At 40.1% G+C, this 27530-nt stretch overlaps 1 protein-coding gene across 3 annotated transcripts in view; it reads left to right on the forward strand.

Moving 5' to 3' along the window:
* The window catches only part of dym (dymeclin), a 60494-nt gene that overhangs the window by 22192 nt on the left and 10772 nt on the right, over positions 1–27530 (forward strand). For 2 of the 3 annotated variants that reach the window (XM_080304191.1, XM_080304192.1), the window contains exons 9-15: positions 2058–2243; positions 3282–3460; positions 4410–4535; positions 4652–4765; positions 5962–6056; positions 10389–10488; positions 24658–24840. In XM_080304191.1, the coding sequence (XP_080160317.1) occupies positions 2058–2243; positions 3282–3460; positions 4410–4535; positions 4652–4765; positions 5962–6056; positions 10389–10488; positions 24658–24840 (983 nt within the window). The remainder of the gene's footprint in view (positions 1–2057; positions 2244–3281; positions 3461–4409; positions 4536–4651; positions 4766–5961; positions 6057–10388; positions 10489–24657; positions 24841–27530) is intronic. The other variant, XM_080304193.1, reaches the window with a different exon arrangement.

Below are 27530 nucleotides of genomic sequence, written 5' to 3' on the forward strand. Positions count from 1 at the left end.
AGAAACGTTCTTTTTGTCTTGGACGCTTTTGTTTCCCATCAGTCCAAACAGGATACATGAGAATGCCTCTTTAATTTTCTTCAGTTATTTTTTTTATAATATGATGGGATGCCGGCTTAAACAGGCGTCATATCAGGGCTCAGGGCAGCTAATTAACATGGCTCCATGTGTAACTTCAGCCAGACGTTTGTTACGCTCTTCCAGCCTTCGGCTCTAGATGGCAACAGATCTGCTTGGCTTGTTCTTGAGCTCACTAGTTGGATCATTGTGGGCTCACAACTGCACTCTAACACTTGGTTCACGCATTCTGTTTGGCTAGACGTGGAGGAGCCAGAGACTGTCATCTGTGTACCTTGCTGTTCATGTTTCTTGAGCTTTCTCTTGATGCTTGAAAACACCAGCACTTCGCTTGCTCTACAAGAAATTCTCTCATCTCTCTCTCATCACCCAACAAGAAAGAGGGGGGGACAAAAAAACCCTAACCCAGTAGTTCCACTTTCCGTTTGTGCTGTGGCGCCGTCTGTGTTGTTTCAAATTTCAGGTGCTGCAAACCATTGTGCGTGACTCCATTGTGCCTATTTGGCCTTGATTACATCAGTCTGGCTGTGAATACTTTTCTTTTTTCCCCACTGAAGTGTAAATCTGTTTTTAAGGCTGAAAAGGACTCAATTGTCAAATGATTTCTTTGATAAGATTTCCATGTACAAGCTAACTGCTCTTCCAACTGAATCTTACTTCAATTTTCTGTAGAAACAGAGGACTAAAGTTTTCAGTCCAGTCGATCCTCAAATATGATTCATGTTCTTACAATGAATGAAGTTGCTTTTAATTTCTCATGTTTACGTAGTTTCACAGTGACTTTCATTTCAAATACAAGTCGTGGTACACACACGTTTTCTTTTAGACTCCACAGGAAGCTGTAGGAACCCGCTGTACTCTAATCTGATCATCACTGAACAGCAGACACATACTGAATGGCAATATAGTATGCAAAGCAGCTCAATGTTCAGGTGACAGACACCAAAAGCAGATAATCTTACCAAAACACCAGTAATGTTTGCCAATAAACTTCCACATCAACTTAAAAAGATAACGAAGCATCTGGGGTTTGGATTGACTAGTTTCTGTCATTCAGCAAAGCGTTTGTTCATCTATACAAAGCGTCGACCAGCTAATGTCTCTTTTTTCGGGGCTAATCGAGGGCGCTCTGTGGGATTTGGTTCAGTGCTCTTGGAGGGCCGTTTAAACGCTCTGTTGCAGATCTTCCCCTAGCTTTCTCCACATAGAGTTTATGCTATAGACTGGTGTGAATGCAACTCCCTGAGCATGTTCTTTTGTACGTTTAAGCTTGGTTTTCTTGGTTTAAGCTTATGAGTGCTTCTGCCGTGTCTCATCCCCTCTGTGCGAGTACTCTTTGATCCTACTTCAGATGTTCCGTGAATTGAGTTGTATCTTTTCATCGACCTCTCTCTTGTCTGAAGCAACCTTTTCCATTGTTTCACACCATTTTTTGCAGTTATTCTATGTTGTCTAATGTACTGCAGGTCTTTATTAACTCAACTGTGTATGAAAGAAAATACTTTTTTATGCTGTTGTGATGAGTTCAGTCATCTTCTGTGTTCAAGCTAAAGAAGCTTGACCTTTACTCTGAGCTCACTTCACTTGTGTTTGCCTTTTTTTTTTTGCCTTTTTTCTTTTTTTTTATGAACCAGCTTCAATTTATAGAAATTCATATTTAATATATAAAACCACTCGGCGAGTTACAACTAATCCAGATACTCTTTGTTGCCATTTATAGGAAGTATATCCATGCTTTCTCATATGACAGTATGGTTGGTTGTTTTTTTGTGTGTCTGTTTTTGGGTTTTTTTTTTTTATTGGTTTTTATGCATTATGAGCAAAAACAACAACGTATTTATCTGTCTATCTGTACATAAGCTTTCTTGTACCTCTAATTGTGTCTCTAAATTCCACATTTCTTTTCTTACAGTTTTAAATAAAACTTAATAAAAGAGAAAAAACCCTTGGTGAAAAAGATTGTGTCTTGCTCTTTGCAGGCGGTCTGTGGAGTGTCTTCACATTGGGTGGAGCTGGCAGCAGAGCTGGGATAGACCAGGAACATGACCCTTTACCTTTGTCCAATCAGAGTCTTCTGTTACTGCTGGTATTAGCCAATCTGACAGATGGGCCTGAATGGCCCAACCCCTACCGCCAGGCTATTACTTGTTTCAGAAACACACAAGGTAATATGTACTAGATAAACAAGGCGTGTGTAACACAGCATGCGAAAATCAGATTAGACGAACATATCAAGAAAAAAACAGATTTCATTATTTATCTTTTTATTTTCTACGAATCTCTGATTTGAAGAAGTCAAACTGTGTCTGTTCTTTGAATTATCGTGGTTTAGTAGTGACGCACATAGATACTCCGTCAGTTGTAGTGCGTTCGTAAATGATTAAACTTCTTATTTAAGACCTCCATTAGGTTTCTAAGAAACATCAGCCACAGTCTCCATGGAGTTATCCCTCCGAGCTAAAGATGGATTTATGGAGTTGTAAAAAACAAGATAACATGATAAAAATGTGTATTTTACGTAGTAGCTGTATATGTTCTGTGTTATTGTCATGTTGTTATTGAGATTCATATCAGTACGAAAGCTGGATAAATATTAACTGGTAACTTACGGTGAAGGGGTGGCATTAAAAAGGTGTGCTTTTCTTCCCACTGCTCTTTTTCAATATGTAAACTGAAACAGAACAGAGTGATATTGGAGTGCATTATTTTGGTTGTTTTGTTTTTTTCCTAAATGCTTTTCTCTGTATTGCTTACATTCCCAAAGTCAAGAGTGCTACGGCCCACTTCAAATCCTTAAAAATCTTAAACCTTCACTCTAAAGGGATGTATTTCATTAAAAATTTTACTACTAACGCAGGTTAGTTGTTGTAAATTGCTGACAATTGGCAAAGTGTTAAGTCCAATGTGTTACCCACCTGCCACTGGGACACAAACTTCAGTACAAGAGGTGTACATTTAGGTCAGAGTGAAAGTAATATCACAGACTAGCCGCCTCCTCTTAATAGTTTTTATATAAATATATAACTGCACATACTTACAAACAGAATTTTGGTTTTTACTGTTTTCGGTCTGCCTCTTTTTCTGCGCTGTGTCACATAATGTTTATGATGTTCCAAAACATATTTGGGACAGTTGTTTGTTTGAGTTATGTGAAAGAAGGCAGTGAATACTAATCCTGATAATATTTACCATTGTCCATGCAGACACATCATCGCTGCCTGTAGAGCAACCTCACACTTTCCAGATCAATTTCAACAGTCTGTACACTGCTCTGTGTGAGCAGCAGCGCTCCGACCAGGCCACGTTACTGCTGTACACCCTGCTTCACCAGAACACCAACATGAGGACGTACGTGCTGTCGAGAACTGACATGGACAATCTGGTGGGTCGGATTGAAGTGAATCTGAATCTGACATTTTGGAAACAAATAACACACTTGCTTAATAAAACACATCATGCAGTCCTTCCACACACACATTCAGTACGGCCGTGAAGTTTCGTCATTCAGGACCGATGCCGTGGCTCGGTGAACAGGCGAGATTAGTGCGGGGATTGCTGTTGATTTTCTGCGTGGGACCGTGCCAGCTGTTCCTTATAAGATAATAAATTCAAAGATATTTAGTGACTGGAAATCAATCTTTGGCATCTCAGATCAATTTACAAATGATTTAACATGGAAGTAGTATAACTTTTTTTTGCCTTGTTAGCTAAGACGAGGAACAAACCACAACAGAAGAACTCTATGAGGTTGTTTCCAAGACTTGTTTGGAAATCCTCATAAATTTAATCTTCAGTCACATTTTGAAACTCGTTCAGAAGTAGGGAGGCTACTATTGAGGCTAGGCTCTTTGCTCAACAATGAAGCAATGCTGCGTGACAGTGTAATGAGCTAACAGTGCTACTGCGTATGTTTATTACTAACTGCTAACTTGTTCGCCTCTGGCACTATTAGTAAATTGGGTTAAATAGAATAATGTGAATAACCCCTTTTTGGAATGTGTATACATTATGTTTTATGGTAATTTTGAGCTGTTTAATGGCTTCTTTTCCAAGACTGTTTGGATTTTTGCCCAGTTTTGTATGTGTGGTTTGTCTCTGGTTAGATGATCCATGAAGAATAAGAAGTGTCACTAGAGTTGTTTTTCAGAGCTGTGGCTCACACCTCATCTGTTGGCCAGCTCAAAAGTAAAATGACTTAGTGCCGCCGTAGTCTTGAACATGTCCTTCTTATACAGCCATGGCATGAGAAATCCACACAAAGTCAGAAGCCTTGCAGATGTCAACCCCGAATACATGTTTGACTCCTTTTCTTTTCCCGCTGTTTGTCTCAGGTGTTGCCCATACTCGAGATCCTTTACCACGTAGAGGAAAGAAATTCTCATCACGTCTACATGGCCCTTATCATTCTCCTCATCCTGACAGAGGACGATGCTTTCAACCGGTCCATCCATGAGGTGGTAGGTAGACGCACTTTACGTCTCAGCTGTTAACCGTCTCTCTTGGTGGTAATAGTCAATGATTCCTGACGTTTTTCACCTGGTTCGTCTAACTTCTGTCCCTCTCCATCTCACAGATATTAAAGAACGTCACATGGTACACAGAGAGATCGCTAACAGAGATTTCTCTCGGCAGTTTGCTCATCCTGGTGGTGATTCGCACCATCCAGTTCAACATGACCCGGACAAGGGTAAAATTAACACACGGTGATGAAGACGTTTGTACATTTGTGAAAGAGGCATATGTTACAGTCCTGTGCAAAAGACTTTTTTTTTTTGAAAAAAAAAAATTCAATTAATTTTTTTTTTTTTTAAATGAGACCCCTGTTCATCGAAGCAAATGAGAGAAAGAGCACAAGGATGTGACATTAATGAGGTGTTATACCGTATACTTTGTATTTCAGATTGTTTCCCTTTGTGAAAATTGTCATGCAAAATGTTTCTCAGTCTAAATGTACTTTCCCTTTCTCTTGATGTCACATTTTACATAGTTGTGCATTCAGAGCTTAGCACATTATTCTCAGTCCCTGAAATGATTATTTGGTGCAGTTTCAATAGCTGACCTTACACTAACTTTTCATCTAATTCCCCAGTGCTGGCGGGGATACAAGGAATCAGAGATCATAATGTCTTTACCCAAAATTAGGCTGTGGTTTACTGAAATATGTATTGCATCATTTTTTCTTACTGTCTGTCATTGCAAATTCAGTCCTAACACAGACCTGATGTTCAGTGCATTCCCAGCTCAGATGATGTAGTGGGCAATAGTTTTCTAGTATTGGTATGTCATCCCAAATGCTGCTTCATATTAAATTAAAAAAAACCAGGCAGTCGTTTTCTATAAGAAGTTTAATCATTTGTTAATATTGTGAAATATATTTTGCCCTAATAAGACTTTATAAGACAGATATTATAGATACATTTTACTGAAACACACACGCTGCCAATTCAGTAAAATCATGCCTGACATACCAAAAGGTAGCTAACACCCAAAGAACAGCTTTGGCTGTGAAAAAGCCAAAGCTGAAGGGCAAACCTTCAAGAAGCCTGAAGACTAGTTAACAAAATTACAAGAAAACTTGCCTGAGGGGGTTCAGGATAAGGTTAATAAGAATAACAAATATTGACTTACAAGCTAAATACAAATGTTTTACATAATGTTTTTCCATGTATTCTTGCACATATTGCAGTAAATCGCTGCACTTATTTCCCATTTTCCTGGCAAAACATGATGCAGTCGGGGTGGGTTTAGACTTTTTCACAGTACTTATTATGTATTTTAACACACATGGCATTTGGCATGATTGGAGTGTTTGAGTTAAAAGCAATTTTCAGTTTGATCTTTATGCCAGTATTGTCTGCTTGCTTGTGTGTGCGTCTTCTCCAGGATAAATACCTGCACACCAACTGTCTCGCTGCACTCGCCAACATGTCAGCACAGTTTCGATGTCTCCACCAGTACGCTGCCCAGCGGATCATAAGGTAAGCAATTAACTAAGGTGTACAAATAATAAAGCAAGTGGGGCATGACAGATGATGAGATGTCTGTAGAATACTTGTATGAGATGATTGAAAAGCAGAAAAAAAGCACGTTCGCACAACACTCAGTAGATTTTTTTTGCAGATTCATGTTGAGGCAGCACATAATATTTGTCATTATAGTAACTTGACAGTAGTTGCAGCAAAAGAGGCTAAAAAAAATAGATTATTTAGTGAGTGGTAAGATTGTGCAAATGACATCGTTATGTAAGAAGGGGGAAATTAAGGGGAAAGTGTTTGGCCCATGTGGAGACAGAAGAAGAGGATGGGGTCCAAACCACACACACAGATACAGATATCAAGTCATTCTTGTCTGTTAACTGCAGACAACAGAAAGGGAATGTTTCCTTCCCTTAAGACGTGCACAGACTCACGCACACTCAAGGATCGTCTTATCTCCCTGCCTGTGTCTCTATCCATATCTGTGACTTTGGTGTTTTGAGTCAGAGAGGAACAGCGTCTCTGTATTTCTACGTGTCTGTCCAGAAGTGATGTAGAAGAACCGACTCCATGTCTGATGATAATGATAATGGTGATGACTGCGATGGCTCGGGCTGGGCTAAACTGGCTGGCTGCTAGATAAAGGGAATTTCCTGCCAGGAATTTCCTAATGTCAGAGTGGCAGCGCTGAACTCTGCTCCATAATTGACTCTCTGAGAGAATCGCGGCTGGTGCTGTTTATTTTAAGGCGGCAGTGGGTTGATTTGCCCTAACCACAACCCCCACACATCTTTCCTTACTAATTTAACGTTTTCCCTGCTCTCCATCAATATTTCCTTTCTGCCAAATTGTTCCTCTATCCCTGCTCGTGTGTCGGCAGACTCAACAAATGCAATTTAGGTCACTGTAATGCTGCAGGTAATGAGCATCTTCAATCTGCCAGTTGTTTTATAATATTAATCAATTCATTGTTTTGTTTATTTAAAAAATGTATACATGAGATTTAATATTCACAAATAAGAAGCTGGAATTGTGTCTAAATAAACCAGTACAGCTAAATTTGTTGTCATTTTAAAAGCGATCCACGCTCATTTTATTCATATTTTAAATTTGGGGGAAAGGTTTTACTTTTATCTCTGCTGTGAAAGGTTTGTGGATTGTTATGCAACAAGGTGTGTGCCAGAATGTAACAGAATTTTACAGCACATTGTGTTCTGCCTTCTGGTTGGCTGTAGACCATTGTCAGTCAATCTCGTGCCGAGTCTTCTGTACAGTACAGAATGCGTTCAGCTTGTCAAATTTACATAAGTCTTCCATTGCTAGCCAAAAACATTTTGCACCGTCAAAGGCAACCGCGGGTGCCTTTGCTTTCATTCTATGATACTGGACTTATTTTTCTATGAAGGTTTAAACGTGTGGAAAAGTGTGTTCGAGCCTGTCGGAGAAAAGTGTATAAAGTGTGTAGTGAGGGATTTTACAGCCATAAAACATTTATAATAACTGTAAAAAATAAAGTTGGCTACTTTGTGGATTTCACCTATCGCGGGTTATTTTTGGAACGTAACTATTGTGATAAACAAGGCACCACTGTATCAAATCAAATCAAATCAAATCAAATCACTTTTTATTGTCACATCACATGTGCAGGCACACTGGCACAGCACATGCGAGTGAAATTCTTGTGTGCGAGCCCCACAAGCAACAGAGATGTGCAAACACAACAACACAAACGAGCAAAATACAAGAATGGCCAACCTGAAACTAATAAATATATGTACAATATATAATAGTGTATGCATTTCTGGATGTGTATACTAAATATTTTCCTACGTGTGTGTGTGTGTGTGTGTGTGTGTGTGTATACACATTTTTACAAATTAAATAGTAAAAAAATAAAATAAAATAATAATAATAATAATAAAATATATAAAATATACAGAGTTGAATATGTGCAAAACAAGTGGCATTTATATACAGTATGGAGTGCATAATGTTGAAGTTCCAGTAGTGAAGCTGAGGTGTCTATGACGTGTTCAGCAGTCTGATGGCCTGGTGGAAGAAGCTGTCTCTCAGTCTGCTGGTACGGGACCGGATGCTGCAGAACCTCCTTCCTGATGGAAGCAGTCTGAACAGTTTATGGCTGGGGTGACTGGAGTCCTTGATGATCCTCCCCGCTTTCCTCAGGCACCGCTTCCTGTAGATGTCTTGGAGGGAGGGAAGCTCACCTCCAATTATCCGTTCAGAGCACCGCACTACTCGCTGGAGAGCTTTGCAGTTGTAGGCGGTGCTGTTGCCATACCAGGTGGTGATGCATCCAGTGAGGATGCTCTCAATGGCACAGTGATAGAAGGTCCTGAGGATGCGTATACCAAATGAGCATCATGTTGTATGAAATAAACAAGTGACTGAGACCATAAAGGCATGAGGAAAATGTTTACTGTGTTTATTTTGAAACCATATGAGCTGATTTTAATAAAGCCCTAAAATAAAATGGTGAAACTATAAATGAGCGTTCCTACATTTCAATTTTAGATTTAGAAAAGAATCCAAGCCTCCAGATGGGTATTTAAAATGAACGCTGTGTCATATATACAAATGTTTAATCACAATCGAGCACAGTGTGTGTCCATAACGAAACCTCTGCAGTGCTGGGAACAGGACGTCTTTAGGTCTTTAGTGTGTCTGTCATTACTTCGGCCTCATAACTGATTTGGGGATCATGCCAGTACTGTTGAAATCTTTTGTGTCACTGATGAGACAGGCCAGCTTGTGACAGTGTGTTATTGTGGGCACCGTCCCAGGTGGAGCTCACTCGGTGGTCTCTCGTTTAAAATGTGGTGGGAAACGAGCGTAGATAGTACAAGAGGTCCTTGAGTAGTTGTGGCTAATAGAGGCTTTGACTTTAGGTCTGAAGATGATAAGTAGACCTCCGTGTAGCTGCTCACATAGCTCTGTTTCACCAATTATCCCGGATAATGAGTGCTAGGGGATTTAGAGTGTGAGTGTGCATGTGTGCGCTGTGCTGTGCTGTGCTGACAGGTGGGTAGTTGTAGCTCCAAGGGCTTATCAGAGCTCTGTTTGTGCCTCTTTAGCTTGTTGATGTCATTGATTTTAATTTATTCAGATTTTTTTTAAAATCTTCTTGATTAACACACAAATTAAAGATTTAGCACCCCTGAGCACCCACAGAGGAGATTACAAAGTTGTAATTACAAGATAAGGTCACTAATACTTTTTTTCTTTTTAACTTTTTATTTTCACAAATAGTACATAATTACATAACATAATACAGTGTACAATTCAAAACCAAAAAATAAACAAACAGACAAACACACATAAAACAAACAACAAACTGATAACTAAACACAAAAAAACAAAAACAAAAAAACAGCTCAGTTCCATTACAGTTTAAACACTCAAGAGAATCCTTGTAACATAATATTAGAAACATCAGGTTCCACATAGTTCAAGTATGGTTCCCACACCTTAAAGAATTGATCTGTTTTTGAATGCAGTATACATGTAAGATATTCCAGTGGCACTAAATCCAACACTACTCTTTGCCAACCTTTAATAGTTGGTACTTTTTCATAAATCCATTGGAGTAGTATATTCTTCCTTGCCGCATAGGTGAGAACACAGTACAATCTCCTATTATTCTTGGATATTAATCGCCGGCTGGGGAGGCCCAGTATGAGAGACAGAGGGTCCATCTCCAATTCACAACCAAAACTAATACTTTTAATAACACTGATAATCAGCAGGATGCCTCTTAAAAAATGCATTTTAGAATATTGTCTCTTTTCAGCTATGAATGAGTTTACTGTTGCATGAGCAGAGCAGTAATGGTTACTCTCTGTGGGTCTGTGCATGCATTGACCCAAACTGTTACTACACCCCAGGTGCAGTCAAGCAGACTGATGTTTGTCTGTGTCGTGCCATCATGCGGTCCCATAACAGCAGCGGTTTAGACAAACGCATAAAATAAGAGGCAGACATGTCAGGCTAAAAGGGGGACGCCCATTTCCATGTAGAGATGTACACAAATAAAATGTCGCATTTAGAAAAGAAAACATGAGTTGTGGTTAAATGAATCTCCTGGTAGTTCCCTGTGTGATGAAATATGAAATAATATTCATTCATTTTAAAAGACTTCATTTACAAATCAAGCAGGTCTGCTTTTAAATTAATAAACTGTTCTGAATAGAAGTTTCTGTTCTTAGCAGAGGTAATGAAAGGTCATTGTTAAGTATAAAATGCCACTTGAGTTGTTTTGTTATTCATCTGTCACAGGCACACTCATTCCTTTTCCGTGTCTCTGTGTCTCCCCTGCAGTTTGTTTGCTTTGCTTTCCAAAAAGCACAACAAGGTTTTGGAGCAGGCAACACAGTCTCTGAGAGGCAGACAAGGAGAGAGCGCAGCGTTGCCAGACTATGTGAGTAAAACTTACAAACACAAACAGTCGGTCCCAGTCTGCACTAAGTTTAATCATATTTGCCAAATTATGTCTCTGCTTGGACTGTGAATAGTAATTAGATGTGGGCATCCGTGGCAGTTTAGCTGAGTTGATCGGTTTGCATTTAAAGCAGCATATTTGCATCCTTTAGTTTTAAAAAACAGCTGATTTTTATTTTGTTTTTTTCAAGTCAATGATAAATAAGTCTTTCCAAAGGACGCAAGTTATCTATTTTTTAAAGAAATTTAGAAAATAGGCAATCACCGGTTGCTATGTAACTGTGTGTAGTCCTTAACTGGTTGGTGAGGGGATGCCGGTGGAAGTTGCTAAGTGAAACTGGTTGTAAAGAGTTATGCAGTGCTGCAGCAGTAAAGAACATGTCAACGTGTCTGCAAACGCTTGGCGACTGCTTGCTAAGTGGTAGTGAAACTGTGAAAAGTGTGACACAAAATGGGGACTGTTCATCTTCAAAGTAAAACTTGAATTTATTGAAACGTGGAACCAGGAACCAGGCAGAGAGCTTTTACTGCAGTGGTGAATATTCTCCTTAGACTGAGGGCTTAGCATGGATGCGCTAAACATCCATAAATTACTCCTGATGCCCATAAAACCAAAGGATGGCATTTCTTTTACTCTGTGGTTGTTCCGCGCATTAAAGGAACACAATAATAATATGTTAATTATTTCTTGGTTATTGCCCAAGCTAACTGTACGCTGGCTGTTTTAGCCTGCAGAGATGAGTGGTCCTCATTTTCTCATTTAAATCTTGGCAAGAAAGCAAATAAGTGTTAACAAATGTTGGACTGTTATGTTCTGATCAGTCCGATTAATCATCAAAATGACTCCACTGACCGTTTGATCTTAACATTCAATAATGGTGAAAAATGAGCATTATCATAGCCTTTGAGTTTTAATAATTACGTTTTAAATGAATACAAACAAGAGCATTGGCTACTTCTACACTTGAGTTGGTTTTATTTGATGTATTTCTGTGTTCCAGATTTTATTTTTTTATTTTTATTTTTTTTGTCTAATTCCACCTGATGTTTTTGAGGCGTTGAACATTTATAAAACAACGTAGACACGACTGGTTAAAAATAAAGAATGATTTGGCATAATCCAGCACCATAAAGCAACTTTACAGTTTCTGTGGAACAAAGCGAAAAGAAAGGCAGTAACTAGCTAGCTAGTTATTTTGCACATTATTCTTTTGACAGAAAAACAACAAAACAGACAGTTTAAAAAAATTAAATACGGTATTGACTGACAGCAAATTTGTCTTTTTAAATATGTTGATATGACAGTCACACCTGACGAGAGCATTTTGTTGGCTATTGACAAACATATGTCGTCTGTATTTGCATGTAGACGCCGCTGCCCTCGGGTATGTTTGTCTGCCTTTTGGTCTGGCTGTCTCATTAGATTTGCTTGGTCCTAGATAAGCGTGCGTATGCAAACACATTTGTGTGTGTGTGTGTGTGTTTGTTAGTGCGAGTTTGGACAAGGTCCCCATAAATACCCTAAGGTGTTGAGGAAACATGAGCGTATGTGAGTGCTTCTTCAACCGTGTAGTGACTGTCTGATGAGGCCCCTTTACAAGCAGACATCTACAGTATGTAACACACATGTATAAAGCATAATTATCCACCCTTGTTTGGATGCCTCCTTCCTTCAGGGTCTATTGTAATGCTCTTTTTTTATTTACAAACATGCATAAGTGGACATTTTATATGACTGAAAATCAAATGGAGAAATAAAGAGATCGGTTTGCCACGATTGCATTTTCTTAAAAAAAGAAAAAAATTGTGAGTACAGCGGTTATGAGAAAATGGCCTTAAAGTTAATATAATAGAAGCGAAAAATTCAAAAAAGTCAAAGACATGCTCATGCATGGGAGTACGAGGTCAAAAAATAAGGTCATCTACACAACAGCACTCTTTTGATAGAGACTCACTTTAGTGCTCAAGGGTACATGGCAGATTTTCAGCTCGATTATTTCATGGGAATTTTGAATGAGTGTTTTCCTTGAAGTGTCTGACACATTCTCTGGGTCATAGACTTTAAAGACAGAACTGGTCAGCTTTTCTGATATTGTCGTTATCCTTGAGCTTAGACTATACTAACTGGCTGTGGCATTGGTTCCCATGTCTACTATCCACGTCTCCGTGTCCACACAGTGTGCTGTAACGAAAGGGAACATGTTGTATATTTGGACACACACACATATATATATACACACTCGAGGTGAGACATAAGTCGAGTGAAATTTTGTCTTGAGCACAAGCTCGAACAAAACTACACAATTAGCCTTCCCCTTGTTTTGAGTGGTGAATATCTTAGTCATAGGTGTTTTTGAGCAGTGGAGGAGATTTGTTGGAAAGAAGGGCTTTCCAGCCTGCTGTTGTCTTACATCTCTCTTTCACCTTCAAGTAGCACAGGTGAAATTGAAAAGCAGATGTTTGACAATGTGTTTTCAGAAATTAAAGCAACTTTAGTAGCGTCTGTTTATTTATTTCTTCACATATTGCCATGTAACTTTGGATATGTGCCACACTGAGTATTGTCTACTTATCAGACGGAAGCTCCATGGGCTGTCTTTTGACAAACATATGCCAAGTAATAGTGTATGGCTTACCATGTTCTTATTTTCAGACTCCTTGGCTTGTTGTTTCCCTCCAAAATGTTGGCATTTGTGAGTAAGATTTAAAGTGTTGGATTGAGTGTGCTATTGGGTCTTTTATTACCAAGCAAAAGGAAGGACATTCCCATCAGTCTATTCTCGTGCCTGTCGGTAAATGCTAGTATGCTAAACTAAAATGTTTAACATGGTCTGCATCATGCCAGCTTAGCTTGTTTACATGCTGAAGGTGGCATTTAGCTTAAAGCACTGTTGTACAGCTGTATAGAGCAGAAACAGAATAATGAGGGGTCTCTGAAATGTAAATATACCTTTAGGCTCTGCACTGCTAGAGCTTTTTTTTTATTGTTAATTCTCTTTGATTTGAGGTTGGCATAGATGGGGAGTTTAAAATGTAGACCCGATGAGCAGCAGTTTGCTGCTTGTTAGCAACTTGTTAATAAAATCTCAGAAAGTAGTCGCTGTAAGTAGCTGATTTTTGTCAGAGCAACACCTAAGCATCCCTAAGATACTCATTATGCCCAGGTTTAGGCTTCACATTGGTTTATGCAGAAAATAATATATGAAACTGACACAAAGCTGCTCTGAGGCCTTAAATTGTATATGAACAAGTATAAAGTATAGCCATTTTTTCTTTTAATAGTTTTAATGTTAAGTTGAAATTCCTTCCTAATTTTCCATGTCTGGCCACTTAACATGACCTTACACGCCAGCTAAAGCCCGTCATTGGTTTTGAGAGATGTGACATCTGAAGGAAGGGCTGCTGTCTCATTATGCCGGCTCCTTTGTTTCCTCCATCGCCGGCTCTCATCTGCTCCTGCGGTAGTAGCGGATGTGGCGGCGTAATTGAAAGCAGCCTGCCCTGGTGTTACTCACAAACCCTCGCCTTAACTTGGGGAGGTGTGGAGGCTGAGGTAGCTGTAAGGAGAGACAGAGGAGAGAGCTGACAAGGGGAGGAGAGGGCCCTGGGGTGGGTTAAAGCGTGTTTTTGTGACAGGCATCTGGAAACAATGCAATTTGGCCGAGCCTGGCTGTGGAGAGAGAACTAATGTTTGTTTAATGTGGGATCGTCCTGGACGTATAATCGCTCTCTTTACGAGGGAGAGACCGAGAGGCGGATATGAAAACGTTGTCAAACTGCCCTAAGCTGAGAGTTAAAGCTGGGTGCAGTCTGCTTCTGTGTTAATGTCTCATCTTTCCCTCCGTCTCCTCTTCTGTACCCCCCTTCTCCCTGTAGATGTCTGCCTCTTGGTTGCTGTCTCTCTCTCTGGTATATACACACACAGAACATGCCCCCTGTCCCTGAATGTGTTTGCGCGGCTGCGTCTGGTTAGTATCAGGGAAGACAGAGCGAGGGGTTGGGGCCCTTGAGCCCCCACCCCCACCCCCGGGGGGAACATCCAGAGGCTCCCAGACCAAGAAGGGCATCTCTCGTGGGATCCTATGGTTACCTCTGAGTCTGCATTTTTATTCTTATTTTCCTGTCTCATCCACTGAGATATGCCGAGGACATGCAGTTTGCGGTTGTACATGCAAACAAACATAAAAAGATGGAAGTATGTGTTGCATTGTTTGTCACTGTTTATGCTCCCAGCCAGTAATGGTAATGTTACTTCCCTGCCTCTTAGTCTGTTTACTGTTGTACATTTCTGGGAAAAGACTACAAGCGCACACACACACACACACACACACACACACACACACACACACACACACACACACACACTTACATGCGCACAGACACTGCCAGGAGCATGGTGGACCACCCTGTCTATGTGTTTATGTGTCCTGGTTGAGTCACATTCTGTGATCTCTTTTTAATAGCTGGAGTAGACACATGCATTAGCTTTGTAGCACCATTCCTCTTGTTTAAGAGGAAAGCAGAGCCCGGGGATATATCAACAGATAATAAACATTATGCCTTCTGTTTATTATCAGGGCTTTCAGGAATGTGCGGATTTCTTAGGAAGCTACAAAATGATTTTTTTTTGTGCAAAGTCCAGAATCATTCAGTGATGCAAGCTGTTAACTAGAAATTGTGCTTCTGAAGCAAGCTATTATACAGTCTGCGATGTTTATGTGAGTGAGTAGTTGTAATCAGTCAAGCAGCATTAATGTTTGTGCTGACAGTTATTGTTTAGTTTATTTGAAGTGGCCTCACTGCACATTTTCTTTTTTTATTCGCTTGTTTACGATGTTCTACTGCGTTAAGTGTGTTGTAGGTTGTTTGATGATTCAAACATAGTTCACGTGTAGATGGAAAAAGATTTGTAGCCCGAATGTAAACAAAGGGATGAAAATGTGTAGTTTCATATTTTAGGGTGTTACTTTAGTCAATTAGTATTCATAAACATTAATATTAAAATTGAATTAACACACAATAAAAGTTACAAGCTTATATACAATACTGTTCAAACGTCACCCCTCATTTCTTTATATTGTAGCCGGGCTGTCATCATTTTTAAAGTGTTAATGAGCAATAGTTCAGCTCTGAAAACTGAAAATCTGCAGCATCATTCATCCAAATTTCAGCTTTTTGCTTCAAATCATTTTTAGTATGTGTGGAGGAGGTAAAACAGGAAGTGTCTACAAATTAGAAGAAAGCTTGTCTAAAAGAGTTCAGGCTGTGTTGAAGATTAAAGACGGTCATAGGAGCTTATTTATACTGACTTTTAAGCTTGTTAGAATTGCACAAACTCAGTTTTTTTCTTTTAAACTGTATTTCCATGTGTGTGTACATGTTTGAAAAAATCACTGTACTTATTTCTCTTTTTCCCAGCAAAACATAAAGAAATGAAAGGGTGGTTCAAGACTTTTGCACAGTATTGTTGCACACAAAAAAGACAATTCATGAACCATTTATTACACTAGTTCAGGCATGCTGCTATCAGCAAAGGTTGACCCCAAAGGATTATTTATAAACTGGTAATAAGATGATGAGGTCACAGAGGACTCTCACGTTATAAATTGTTGCACCAGGGAGAAGACTGAGAAAGTGAGACCTCTTCACATCCTAGCAACCTTAAACCACACAGCACACTCGAGCTTAAAGTTGACCAGATGAGACGGGTTAAACATAGATGATTGTTTCTTACTTTCAATTCAGAATCCCAGCTCAGTGACGACTCCAATCCAGACCACTTAATCACTTTGGCTAATGTGACGGGAAAACTTGATATTTTTTAAACTGTATTTTTATAGGTTTTACAGCTTTTCCTGCTGATAAAGACCTCCCCACCGCCCCATGTTATGAAATGCATTCTGCTGTTTATAAGGCTTTATTCAGACAGGTGTTATAGTTCGATTAAAACAAGAAAAGGCCTTTTTTTTTTTTTTTTAAATTTAACCAGGAAGATCACCATTGAGATTAAAAACCTATTTTACAAGAGAGACCTGGCCAAGATGGGCAGCAGCAAGTGTCTCACAGTTACAAAAATTACTCAATTAAAACCAGGTAGCAAAAATAAATGAAAACTATCAAATAAAATAAAATAAAATAAAATAAAATTCAGCAGTTCATCACAAGGTTGTTTGTCACCATATGTGTAAGTCACACATACAAACAAAGATCTGAGCACTCTTCTATAAATCCAGAACAGATTATAACAGATTATTTCAATCTAACAACAACTAAGTAAACTATCAGTACTATTTGCTGATCTTTTATAGGCCAATTAATCAAGTGTACATTCCTGGAAAGTTATGAAAGATAGAATAAATATATGTTGCTCATTTTCGAGAGGACTTCCTCATGCGAATCTTTAAGTTCCAAATCTGTTACTCGGATGGACTTCTTAAAATCATCTTAGCATGAGCTGGGTTGTGTCATAGTTTAAGGAAATATAAACGTAGGACACCAGCATATTTTTTTTTTAACTGAACTCCAATTAAGAGTTTGCCTATAGGAGACCAAGATAAATGAGATCTTTTAGAGTGGTGGTCTTTAACTGCTCCAAATGAACTCAACTTCAGGCTCCAGGCTGAGTAGCTAAGCCTCTAGTGAAATTGAACATAGAATAAACTAATCACATGTAACAAGTAACCTCTTAACCTCTCTGCCATGCAATAAGTAGCTCATTATCTTCTCTTCTCTGTCTCATAAATCTGTTTCCTTGCATTCCTCTCATTAAGGTGCTTTCCTGCTGAGAGGTGAGAGTTAGCTTACACACTGACTCCACAATTTGGTCTCTGATCTTTCAGGAGTTACCCCTCCCTCACCCCCTCACCTGCCCAGTAACAACGGTGTTAGGCCCAGTTATTAGTTTACTATTATTCTGTTAGCCCGTCTCTCCATATATGTGCCATCCTCTTCTCTTTTGTCATCTATCACTGCCTCTTTCAGCTGCTATTCTCAGGCAGTAGGACTGCCACCCCTGCAGGCAGCAGGTGCTCTGGGGTCCTAATGATCCGCTGCTTCCAAATGGTAATTAGGGCAGCCCTGCTGCATCGTGGTCCTTTCGCGATCGAGGCACAGCAAAACAGAGCACAGCTCGTAGCAGATCAATTAGCACTGCCTACCTATCTCCCAGAGTGCTGTTGCAGCAGTTGGCGTCATCTTTTTTTTTTATCATTATCACTCACGTCATGACCCACATGACCCACAGTACTGCCTTCATTCCCCACCCAAGCCGCCCCGCTGTTAGCGCTAGCCAAGTCTCAGAAAAGTAGTGTGCCTATTTAATCAGGATAAGGTATATGGACGCCAATACACGGGATCCTGCCGTCACACACGAGACGGTGATGCAGAGAGCATCCAGCATAATCACATTGTGTTGATGCTGCTGTTTTTCTTTAGGGTCCAACTTTGTCGCCACACACACACTTTTTTCTCTTTTTCTCTGTGTGCATCCAACAAAGGATGTTTTGTGGGTATGTGAAGCTATGGGGTAATGAGAAGCTGACCTGAGCACAATGCTCTTCAAAATGGTGTGATTATGACATGGCTGTGGTACCATAATGCGGGTCAGACAATGACCTATTTAAAAAAAAAAAAAAAAAAAAAAGCTCCCAAAAGACAAGGGCAGGCTGCTGCTGCTGCTCAGCCAGTCTGACCCTCTCTGTCTGTCCACGTGGCTTTTTTTCCAACTCTTCATCCTTTTCCTCCACTGTGCTTTATTCAACCTGTAGGTGTGGCTTTTCACTCTTTCTGTTTGTATCCTCATGCCCTTGTCTTCATCAGTGCTCTTTCTTAATATGTCTGGTTTGTCTGCCGTGCAACAGCCTACAGTGAGCAGCAGGGCCGGCCAGGGAATCACTAAGCTATTGGTTTAATGATGCCAGCTCCTACTTTACAGGGATTTTCATGTCTATGTCTCTAAACACCCTGTCCGCACTCACAAACGCTCGCTTAAAAACATGTGTGGGTATGATAGAAAGGACGGGCTCTGGCTTTCTAGTCACTGCTTGCATCTACAAACTGTCAGTTGTCAGACACAGCAGAGGTCACCACGCCTGCAGATGCGACACATTTACACTCGGTATGTTTAAGAATTAACAGCAGAATTGCACAGAGTTGGGGAAGGGTGAAGGGTGCATATAAACGCTTTGCTTTCCAATAGGGTTTCTGTGAATGGTGATGCAAGTAAAACAGGACGGGATCATTGAGGCTAATGATATGACTCACCTATGTTTTCCTGGGTGGAGAGAAGACGAGAAATAGCGGCATGAGTGGCTGTGACCAAACGACAAGGCACAAGGTTGGAAAACGATGTATGACTAAGAGAGAATAAGGCAAAAAGAGGAGGGAGAGGTAGGAAGAATATGCTGTCAAACAAACACATGTCAAGTGTTTTTTGGGGGGTTTTTTTGTTTGTTTTTTCTGGCTGAGGATGCAGTTTGAAGAGAAAAAAAGTGCAAAAGGACAGAGTGGGAAGTGGAAGAGGAGTCGCCGCCAAGATATTTAAATCCTGTCTGGGTTTCAACCAGACCGTGGACCTCTTAATCTCATCCACTTGACAAACATACACACAAGGCCAGGCAGACGTCTAGCTAGCCTATTTTCATGTGACCTGAATTCCCCAGTGTGGCATTTTTTCCCTGCCAGACTAATCTCATTAAGCTTGGTGCAGAGCTGGAGAACAAACACACCAGGCATCCTTCACTCCTACTCTGCCTCCCTCTCCTGCTTTTGTCTCCTCTTCGTCACGTCCGTTTTCTCCATCAGCTAGCCCCCCTACCCCCCATACTCTCTTATCATCTATGCTACCATTTTTGTTGCTGTCCTCCTCCTCCTGCCTCCACATCCTCCTACTCAGTTTTCTCTCTTATCTGTCCCTGCTTTCTGTCTAATTATGGCCTGCCACTGTGGAAAAGAGTGGAGCAAGTATAGCTAGGCAGTGGAGTCGAGCTCAGAGAGCCACCTCTGCTTCCAGACGCACAATCAATCCTCATTAGAGCTGGCTCTCCTGCCTTCCTATTGCCTCTCCACGTCTGCCGGTTAAAGCTCAACACCTTCAACCATCATGCTTGTGGAAATCAGTGCAGCAATGTTATTGGATGTGTGTCGAAATAACTAGAGTTTCGTTACCAGTTGCATTGATGGTGTTCACAAAATCTGAATGCATTGTTTTCGATAAAGATCATAAATCTAGAACTGTTCAATCCTTCTTCATCATTTTGCTGGGCTTGAGTGGCTTCTGTCAGAGAGCTACACAGGTCAGCAAAGCTGTTGGAGAATAGGATGGCTTACAAGGTTTACAGTCTTTATTTGACAGCAAAGTGTAGAGCGCAGACAGGAAAGCAGGGAGAAGGAGCGGGTGGCGGGGGGATGACATGCAGGAAGTGGTCTGGAGTGGACTCAAATCTAGGCTACCCCTGCTGCAGCCTTTGGGTCACGTCCGAGCCTTCTTTTTCCTTGGTTCTCTTCCAGTCAAATCGATGCACATTGCTTTGAGCAACCCGTTTCCATGCCTGCGACCCCACCTGTGATAGTCGGCCACATCACTGGACAAGAATGCCTTTCAGTGCTGGACTTCAGCATTTCCGACACTTCTGACACAGATTCCAGCATCGCCGTTCACTGTGAAGCTTGTTTGTAACACCTCTGTAACCTGCAGCAGCTGGATTTGCCTGGTTTAAAAAATACATTTGGTAGAAAAGTAATCACACCGTAAACAAAAAATAATAAGATACATCATTCTGAATTAATTTTAAAGGGTTGCCCTAGTAATTACATTTTCAGCAGCGCAACCAATAATCTGTAACCCATTATATTTCTAAAGTAACCTTTTTCAGTGCACAAAAGAACACAGCTATTTACTGTTATCTTAATCCCCCGGCTTTTTTTCAGGGACTGATTATGTGCATTAAAAAAAAAGCATCACAGCAAGCAAAGTTATTTATAAGATAAGAACTTCTCTCAAAGCAGGGCACCGAAGATGGAATATAAAATGCTACCACATGCAGTTCTGTTACAGATGATTTGCCCAGATTGGAGGTAGACTCGGTGGCCAATCAGCTCGCAGCAGGAGTCTCACCATGTTGCTGTTTCGAATCAGATATTGCAAATTCTTGGTCAAAACAGGTCATCAGCAGAACAGTGATGCAAATGAATCACTAAGCATAAGTGTGCTGTGGCGAATATAAAAGCTCACGTTGTGCCCGGCTCAAGAATGAGACCTTGTGAAATATAAATAAATCTTTTTTTTCTTTTTCTTTATCAGAAAGCTTTGCCATCTCTGCTGCCTATTCTAATGAACGTTACAGGAATTTTACTTCAAGCTGAAATGTGGCAGCGTGCAAACCCAGAGGAAGTTTCTAATGAGTAACTGTCTAAGGCGAGGCTTCCTGTAAAGCAAAGACAATGATTAAAGGTTTTCAGACCGACAGGCTGAACTGGTCAGTTAAATGTTTGGAAAAGTGACGTTAAATATGTTTTTGTCATAGCATTCATATATTTATGCACCATTGCCGACAGAGGTACATGTGAGAACACAAACGTGTGCTGCTTTAACCCAACAGATTCCTTCTTAAAGGCTGGATGGTGTTGGGTTTTGGTGATATGCTGCATACTTTACCTACAATACGCAGCATTTCCTAATAGTACAAACGTGACTGAAACTGCCTATTTCCTGCTACTGTATGTGCTACATGTGAGAAAGGACAGCTGTGGAAAATATCCTAATGCAGGTCGCCCAAAATTGCCCAAAGTTCACGTATGAAAACCACTTAAAATGACGCATTTCACACGAGACATTTTGACAGTTGTGAATAGTAAGGACTGTATTCAGCATAACTGCCTGCGTTTCACTGTCACTGTCATAGTTTCTACATCCACATAAAGGACTGAGGTCATATTATCAGCATTATATCATTAATTACATTTTTGCTGTGGCACAACTAAAACAAGACGGGCAAACTTTAGCTGAGTAAACATCTTGTGATAAATGCACACTACTGAGCATTATTACACACTGAATTCATAAACACTTTGGTATAAGGCACACCTCTTTCTCCTCTCACCCATCTGCTGGTTTTTGCAGACATATCTTGGTTTGGGTAGTTTTTACTAGGCACTGGGAGATCTTTTCATTGAAATTTTATGTCATGTTATTCTTACATATAGTAATAGTAATTATAATACTTTTTATATATTCAGACAACACTGCAAAATGAAGAATGTTCAAAATGGAGCACACATATTTATTCATATCTGCTTGGAGGCATGCAAGGATCTTTAAAGATCCAGGATCCGAACTAAAACCTGTCAGATAATCTACGTCGCGTGTTACAGTTGTGGTCAGACTACCGATGGACTGATTTCATTAGAAGTCCATTGCATTAAGCTAAGCTGCTTTGGATGTCCCTGACTCCTGCATTCTCTTAGTTTGCATTTTGTTGTTCTAGCTGCTTCTTCTGAGCTGCTTACACAGGCGGCTCTTTGACTCTGTTTGGCCTAACATAGATGCTGTATACTGTATATGTTAAAAAAAAAGAAGTCGCTGAGCAGATTTTTAGAATTTCTTTTTAAGCAGTAAATTTAAGTATTTGTAAAGCAGAGACCATATTTTTGTCTTTTTGGGAGTGAAGAGAAACTGATACTCGTGGTTAGTAGTGCTTGGTTTAATTGAGATGAGTCACGGTGCTATTGAGTTATATTTTTCTGGTTTCTCATTTATGGAGCTTATCTTGCAATATCATCAAACGTAGACGGTAGATTTTGTAACGCTCTGCCCACAGCTGTCACACCATGGGAAATCAGTCATGAACTCTGTTGACCAAAGTTTTTATCTCTCTGTAGATTATTCATTTTCCCACGCTCTCTACTGTTTTCTTGTTGTGCGCCACCATTGAACACGCCAAAAAGACGTTATCTCATCACGGTGGCGTCTGTCTGTCTCTCTTGTAGACTGATTGTTGTGAATGAAGTAACTAAAGAACAATAAACCAGATTTCTTAAAGCATGCCTTTTTCCATTAAAAGCAGGTTGTGTGATGAAACCAAACTCCTCTAGCTGCATAGACTTCCGTTAATGATGAAAGCCATTTTCAATATCATTAAAGGCTACAAGTAGGCGCATGTTTTACGAGTTACCACCACGCAGATTAAGGTCCAAGGTTTCTGTAGCATAAACACGCTGATAAGGTAAATGAAACCGAACTTTAAAGGTTGACAGGTGCAGACATCTTTATCATCATTTAAAAACATCAGCGACACTGAAAACCTTTCTCACTATGTAGAAAGGATTCTCCTACTGACTGCTTTAATTGCAAGTTATTAAAAAGATTGTTCATCTAATTAATAACTGAAGCTATTGAAAGTAAAAAGAGTGGCCGAGTGCTTCACACTACTCGCGCTAAGTACAAAATTAAGGACTTTTTCATTTGTACACTTAATTATGAACATTTTGAATGCAGGGATAATAAAATATAATTTTTTTTATTTACTTTTATGGTTGGATGTTAAGATTAATACCAATGTCATACGTATGTGATCACTGTGACGCTTTAGTCAGCAGCTAGCTCTCCTAGCTTATCTAGATTATCATAAAGGCTGAAAACACGGAGGCGGTAGTTGGACCGTCTCCAAAGCCAACAAAATATTTCTGTTGCACCCGCATCTCTCAAGCTCACAGATTGTGTCTCTTGTTTAATCTGCACAAAAACAAAAATGTAAAAATAACAGATTGCCTTTGTAAAGGGGGTTATTTGTTGAACTGTTTCTTTGGAAGGACAAAAATAGCGTTTCACCGCTCTTGAGCAAAAGGAGCTACTAAAATTGAACATCATATTGCTGCAGTCACAGTAATAGTGGGAACAACCACAATTAAATCAACTATAAGTCAAAGAACCTGGAATCTTATTGGCTTTGAAACTGTTGCTTCAAAGATGGGGACCAGGTCTGCAACCACTTGCAGTCAGCTGCCATAAAACTGCAATAAAATGCAGTCACGAAATGGGGATGATATGTGGACAAGTTGACAATTACATGCTGTCAGTTTATGATAATGCACTGGTTAATGCTGTTTACATGCGCAGAAATGCAAATTAAACAGAATTGACAACCTACATTGAGAATCCAGTCAGAAGCTGGTAGATCTGAAACAAGAGTTCTTTCTCAAATGGTGACGTATGTGCTGCACGATGCTAATTTAACAACAAAATAAGAGAGTTTAGCTTTTACTTAGGAATATGACGGGAACCTGCTGACAACCGGTAAAATCAAGTCCACAATTATAAAAAGACGTGTCCCAGACTAGTTACACTCATTGTGGGAGACCGACTCAGACTGATTGCAACACGTTAGCGAATTGGCTCCGTTAGTAAATTAAATAACAGTCATTTTGCAAACCTGTCTGAGAATCCGACCGGCATTGTTTGGAGACTGGAGGTCGAGGGTGCAACATGCTCGATCTCCGAGCGACCATTTGGCCGCCACAGCTAGTTGGAGTCACACAGTGAGAGAAGAAAGATCCTTTTCCTAGCTGGGAGGAGGTCGTCTGAACCTTCATAGATATTACATGTTATCAATCTTGTCTTCACCAAAGCGCAACTGTGCATATTTTTCTAAAATGTCAAACTTGTTTTTGATGCTGCTTTGGGATTTCAGTTCATTTCTCCAACAATCTCTTGTGTTGATGTTCACATCGGGAAATCCTTATTTATGAACTTTTTGGGTTTATGTGTTGAGAAGCCTACTTAGTTTGAAACAACGCTGAAAACAACGCCATCATGTCAGGCGCTTTAAAACTCTTTATCTTTTTGTCCGTCCTTCTTATAGTCTTTGACTGTCACGTGTCACTGAGTTGCCGTCTTTGCCACACAAGGAAACACAGGCCAACACGACCTGATATCTGGTTTAAAAGATCACCCTTCTGTCACTTGCTAAGACCTTGGCTGACATTCATGCTTTACTTTTTTGTCCTTCCTCTGATCCCTGCTGCCATTTCTGCCATCTGTCTGTTACCCCCTGCTGATCGTTCTATCAGAAAACAATCATTTAAAAACAATATAATAAGTGGAACCAGTCTAGTGGGAAACCAATTAACCTTTACATCCTCCCTCTCCCTCCAGGCCCAGGACCTGAGTGTGATTGAGGAAGTCATCCGCATGATGCTGGAAATCATCAACTCTTGCCTGTGCAACTCTCTACACCACAACCCTAACCTGGTGTACGCACTGCTCTACAAGAGGGAGCTCTTTGAGCAGTTCAGGACGCACCCGTCCTTCCAGGACATCATGCAGAACCTCGACACGGTCAGCCTGTTTGAGGGTTGTTGTTTGGTTTTTTTAAACTAGGAATCGCACAAAGCATCACAAGTGAATTAAGAGAAGCCTGACAGTTTTTTCTGCAGTGTCCTCTTTGTCTGCTCAGAAATGTTGAAAAAGCCGGGCCAGAAGATTGCAGTCAGGCAATAAAGAATGAAAGACTTAAGTAGTATGATTGAATTAATCAGTCCACTGGTGTCAAGTATCTGCACATTACATCTCAAACATTCAATGAGTATGCGTGGTGTATAAGTAAGAAGGGACGCGAGAAATCTGTCATTCACAGTCACGTAGAGAAGGGAAAGGAAGCTTTGGTGGGTATGAGTGTGTGTGTGCAGAGGATGGGGGTTGCTGCATACATTGCCACAGGCTTTTACAGTTATCCATAAGTATGAGGGAGGCATGCCTAGGTAGAATCCCTCGGTTAAGTCAGTTTCCCCGAGGCTATTCAGGATGCGAGGCGGCTTTTTTGCTCTTCTAAAATAAGCCCATATGGGGGAGGCCTTCTGAGTTAATGAAGAGATTAGTATTAGATAGATGTAGACACACATAGTGCATGAACTCTGGTGTGCTTGAAATCTTTAAAACAGCCCACACTGAGAAACAAAACTGCCTGTAGAAGCATTTTTTAATGTTGCTCTGACAAAAAAGAGCTTTAAAAGGAATTTGTAATAGTTCTTTTTTTTTTTGTAATTAAGGAACACCAAACATTTCTTCAGGGAAAAACTTAGAAGAGCAGTGGAAACACAAAAAATACTTTCTTAGATTTCTTCTTTGAGGTTAAACCCAGAAAGCATTGAATAATTTTTAATTCCAGTGAACTACATATTTAAAATGAAAAGTTTTTGACATTTTCTAAGTTTTTTTCCGCTGACAATAAGCAGAATTCACCCAGCTTTGCAAATCATCTCGATTTATGATCAGCTGCAACTCTTTAAACATCTCATTGTAATGGCACCAGTCAAGCCAGTCCAGTCCAAAATTAAATCTACTCATTCTTCCAATTATAGCCACTTTTTGTCTGTCTTCTAACAGGCTTAAGTGTAATTTGATAAACATACACTATCATAAATACAATGATTATTTTAATGCTTGAAGCCTGAGGTTTGGAACACGTGGATATGTGCCAAATGCTGGGTGGTCCACGGCTGCATCTTTTTTTGCTTTAAAAAAAATATGAACAAAAATGTGATTTATTAGAAGAGCATATATTGCTGCTTGTTTGTAAGTCTCTCTGCCTTTTAGCCCTCAATCAATGAAACTTAGGTTTAGGTCAGCTGACTGACTCATCCATCGAAAGGACGATTGCAGTTTATTCGAAGTGTCGCGCTAACGTGGCACTCTGAACTGAGAAGGTGCCCGGGGCATCTGCGCACAATGTCCGCTCCAGTTTGAGGCAAAGTCACAGACGTGCAGATCTATGTTTACAGTTAAAAGCTTTAAGGAGACCCGTGCATGTATTGGCAACCTTTACCTGGGGTGAAATGGCACCAAAAGAGCATTATGGAAAGCGTGTGTGATGATCTGGACCATGATGCGCTGCAAGAGGTTGAGCCCTGGCATGTGGAATGTACACCTACTGCATACTTTAACACGTTGCACACTACATACACCTTTTCAGAAAAGTAAGCAAAAGTATCCCCTGGTGGCAGTAACCCATTTCAGCAGGCTAACGCACCCCTGCCCCACCGCAGTGCTTGTTTAAGATTTAAAGAATACAACAACAGACTTCAAGGTACTAACTCTGTCTCCAAATTCCCCAGTTCTCGATCTGACTGAGCATATCTGGGATGTGCTAGAAAAACAAGTCTGATCCACGTAGGCCCCACCTTGCAACTTACAAGACTTAAAGGATCTGCTGCTCATGTCACGGTAGCTGATACTGCAGATCCGAGTTGTTTTTTCTGGTCCTACATAATATTTGGTAGGTGCCTTAATGTGGCTGGTTTATCTGAATAGTGTGTGCTGTGCTGTATCCTTATAAAGAAGCATTTACAGAAGCGAGTTACTGTTGCTAGGAAACATGGCAGCCCATGCACGTGTTTAAATGGCCGTTTATGGAAGCGGCAATATTTTGCCTTAAATGAAACCGAGCTGTCGACGTACTGTAGGTTCAGCACAGATTCCTCTAACGTCATGTTCAAACCACCTTTGGAACACTGACCAGTGTTGTTGTTTACACAGCTGAGGTCTCTCAGGCCTACGCGTGTAGCATGATGCCATTTTGTTCCTAGATCTTCATATTGCACCCGGTGTCATCATATCGGGTGTGGCTGCTGAAATATTAATGTGACAGCTCCAAACAGGGATTAGAAGAGTTGGAGAGGGTCGTGATGGAGCTGGGACTTGACATTAAAGCTCAATGAGAACAAGGTCCCGTGTGTGTATTAGGAAACACAGACAAGAGTGAATATTGATTTTTTATTTATTTATTTTTTGCTAATGCTACCAGCTGATTTATACTTACAAGTAGAACAAAATGGAACAAAGATATCAATAACTGCATTAACACAAAACCTGACGAGAAATATTTTAAAATAACCATTTATTTTTGAGGAGATAATCAACAAGAGTTAAATTTCATCAGCGAGTTATATTTTCTTCTATTTTATTGGATAAAAAGTGGATTTTGCTTTGGACACTGCCTGCTTTATCACATATGTTTTGTTAAGACACTT

The sequence above is a fragment of the Astatotilapia calliptera genome, chromosome 7 (genome assembly GCF_964374335.1).
Source record: "Astatotilapia calliptera chromosome 7, fAstCal68.1, whole genome shotgun sequence".
In the NCBI taxonomy this organism is placed as follows: domain Eukaryota; kingdom Metazoa; phylum Chordata; class Actinopteri; order Cichliformes; family Cichlidae; genus Astatotilapia; species Astatotilapia calliptera.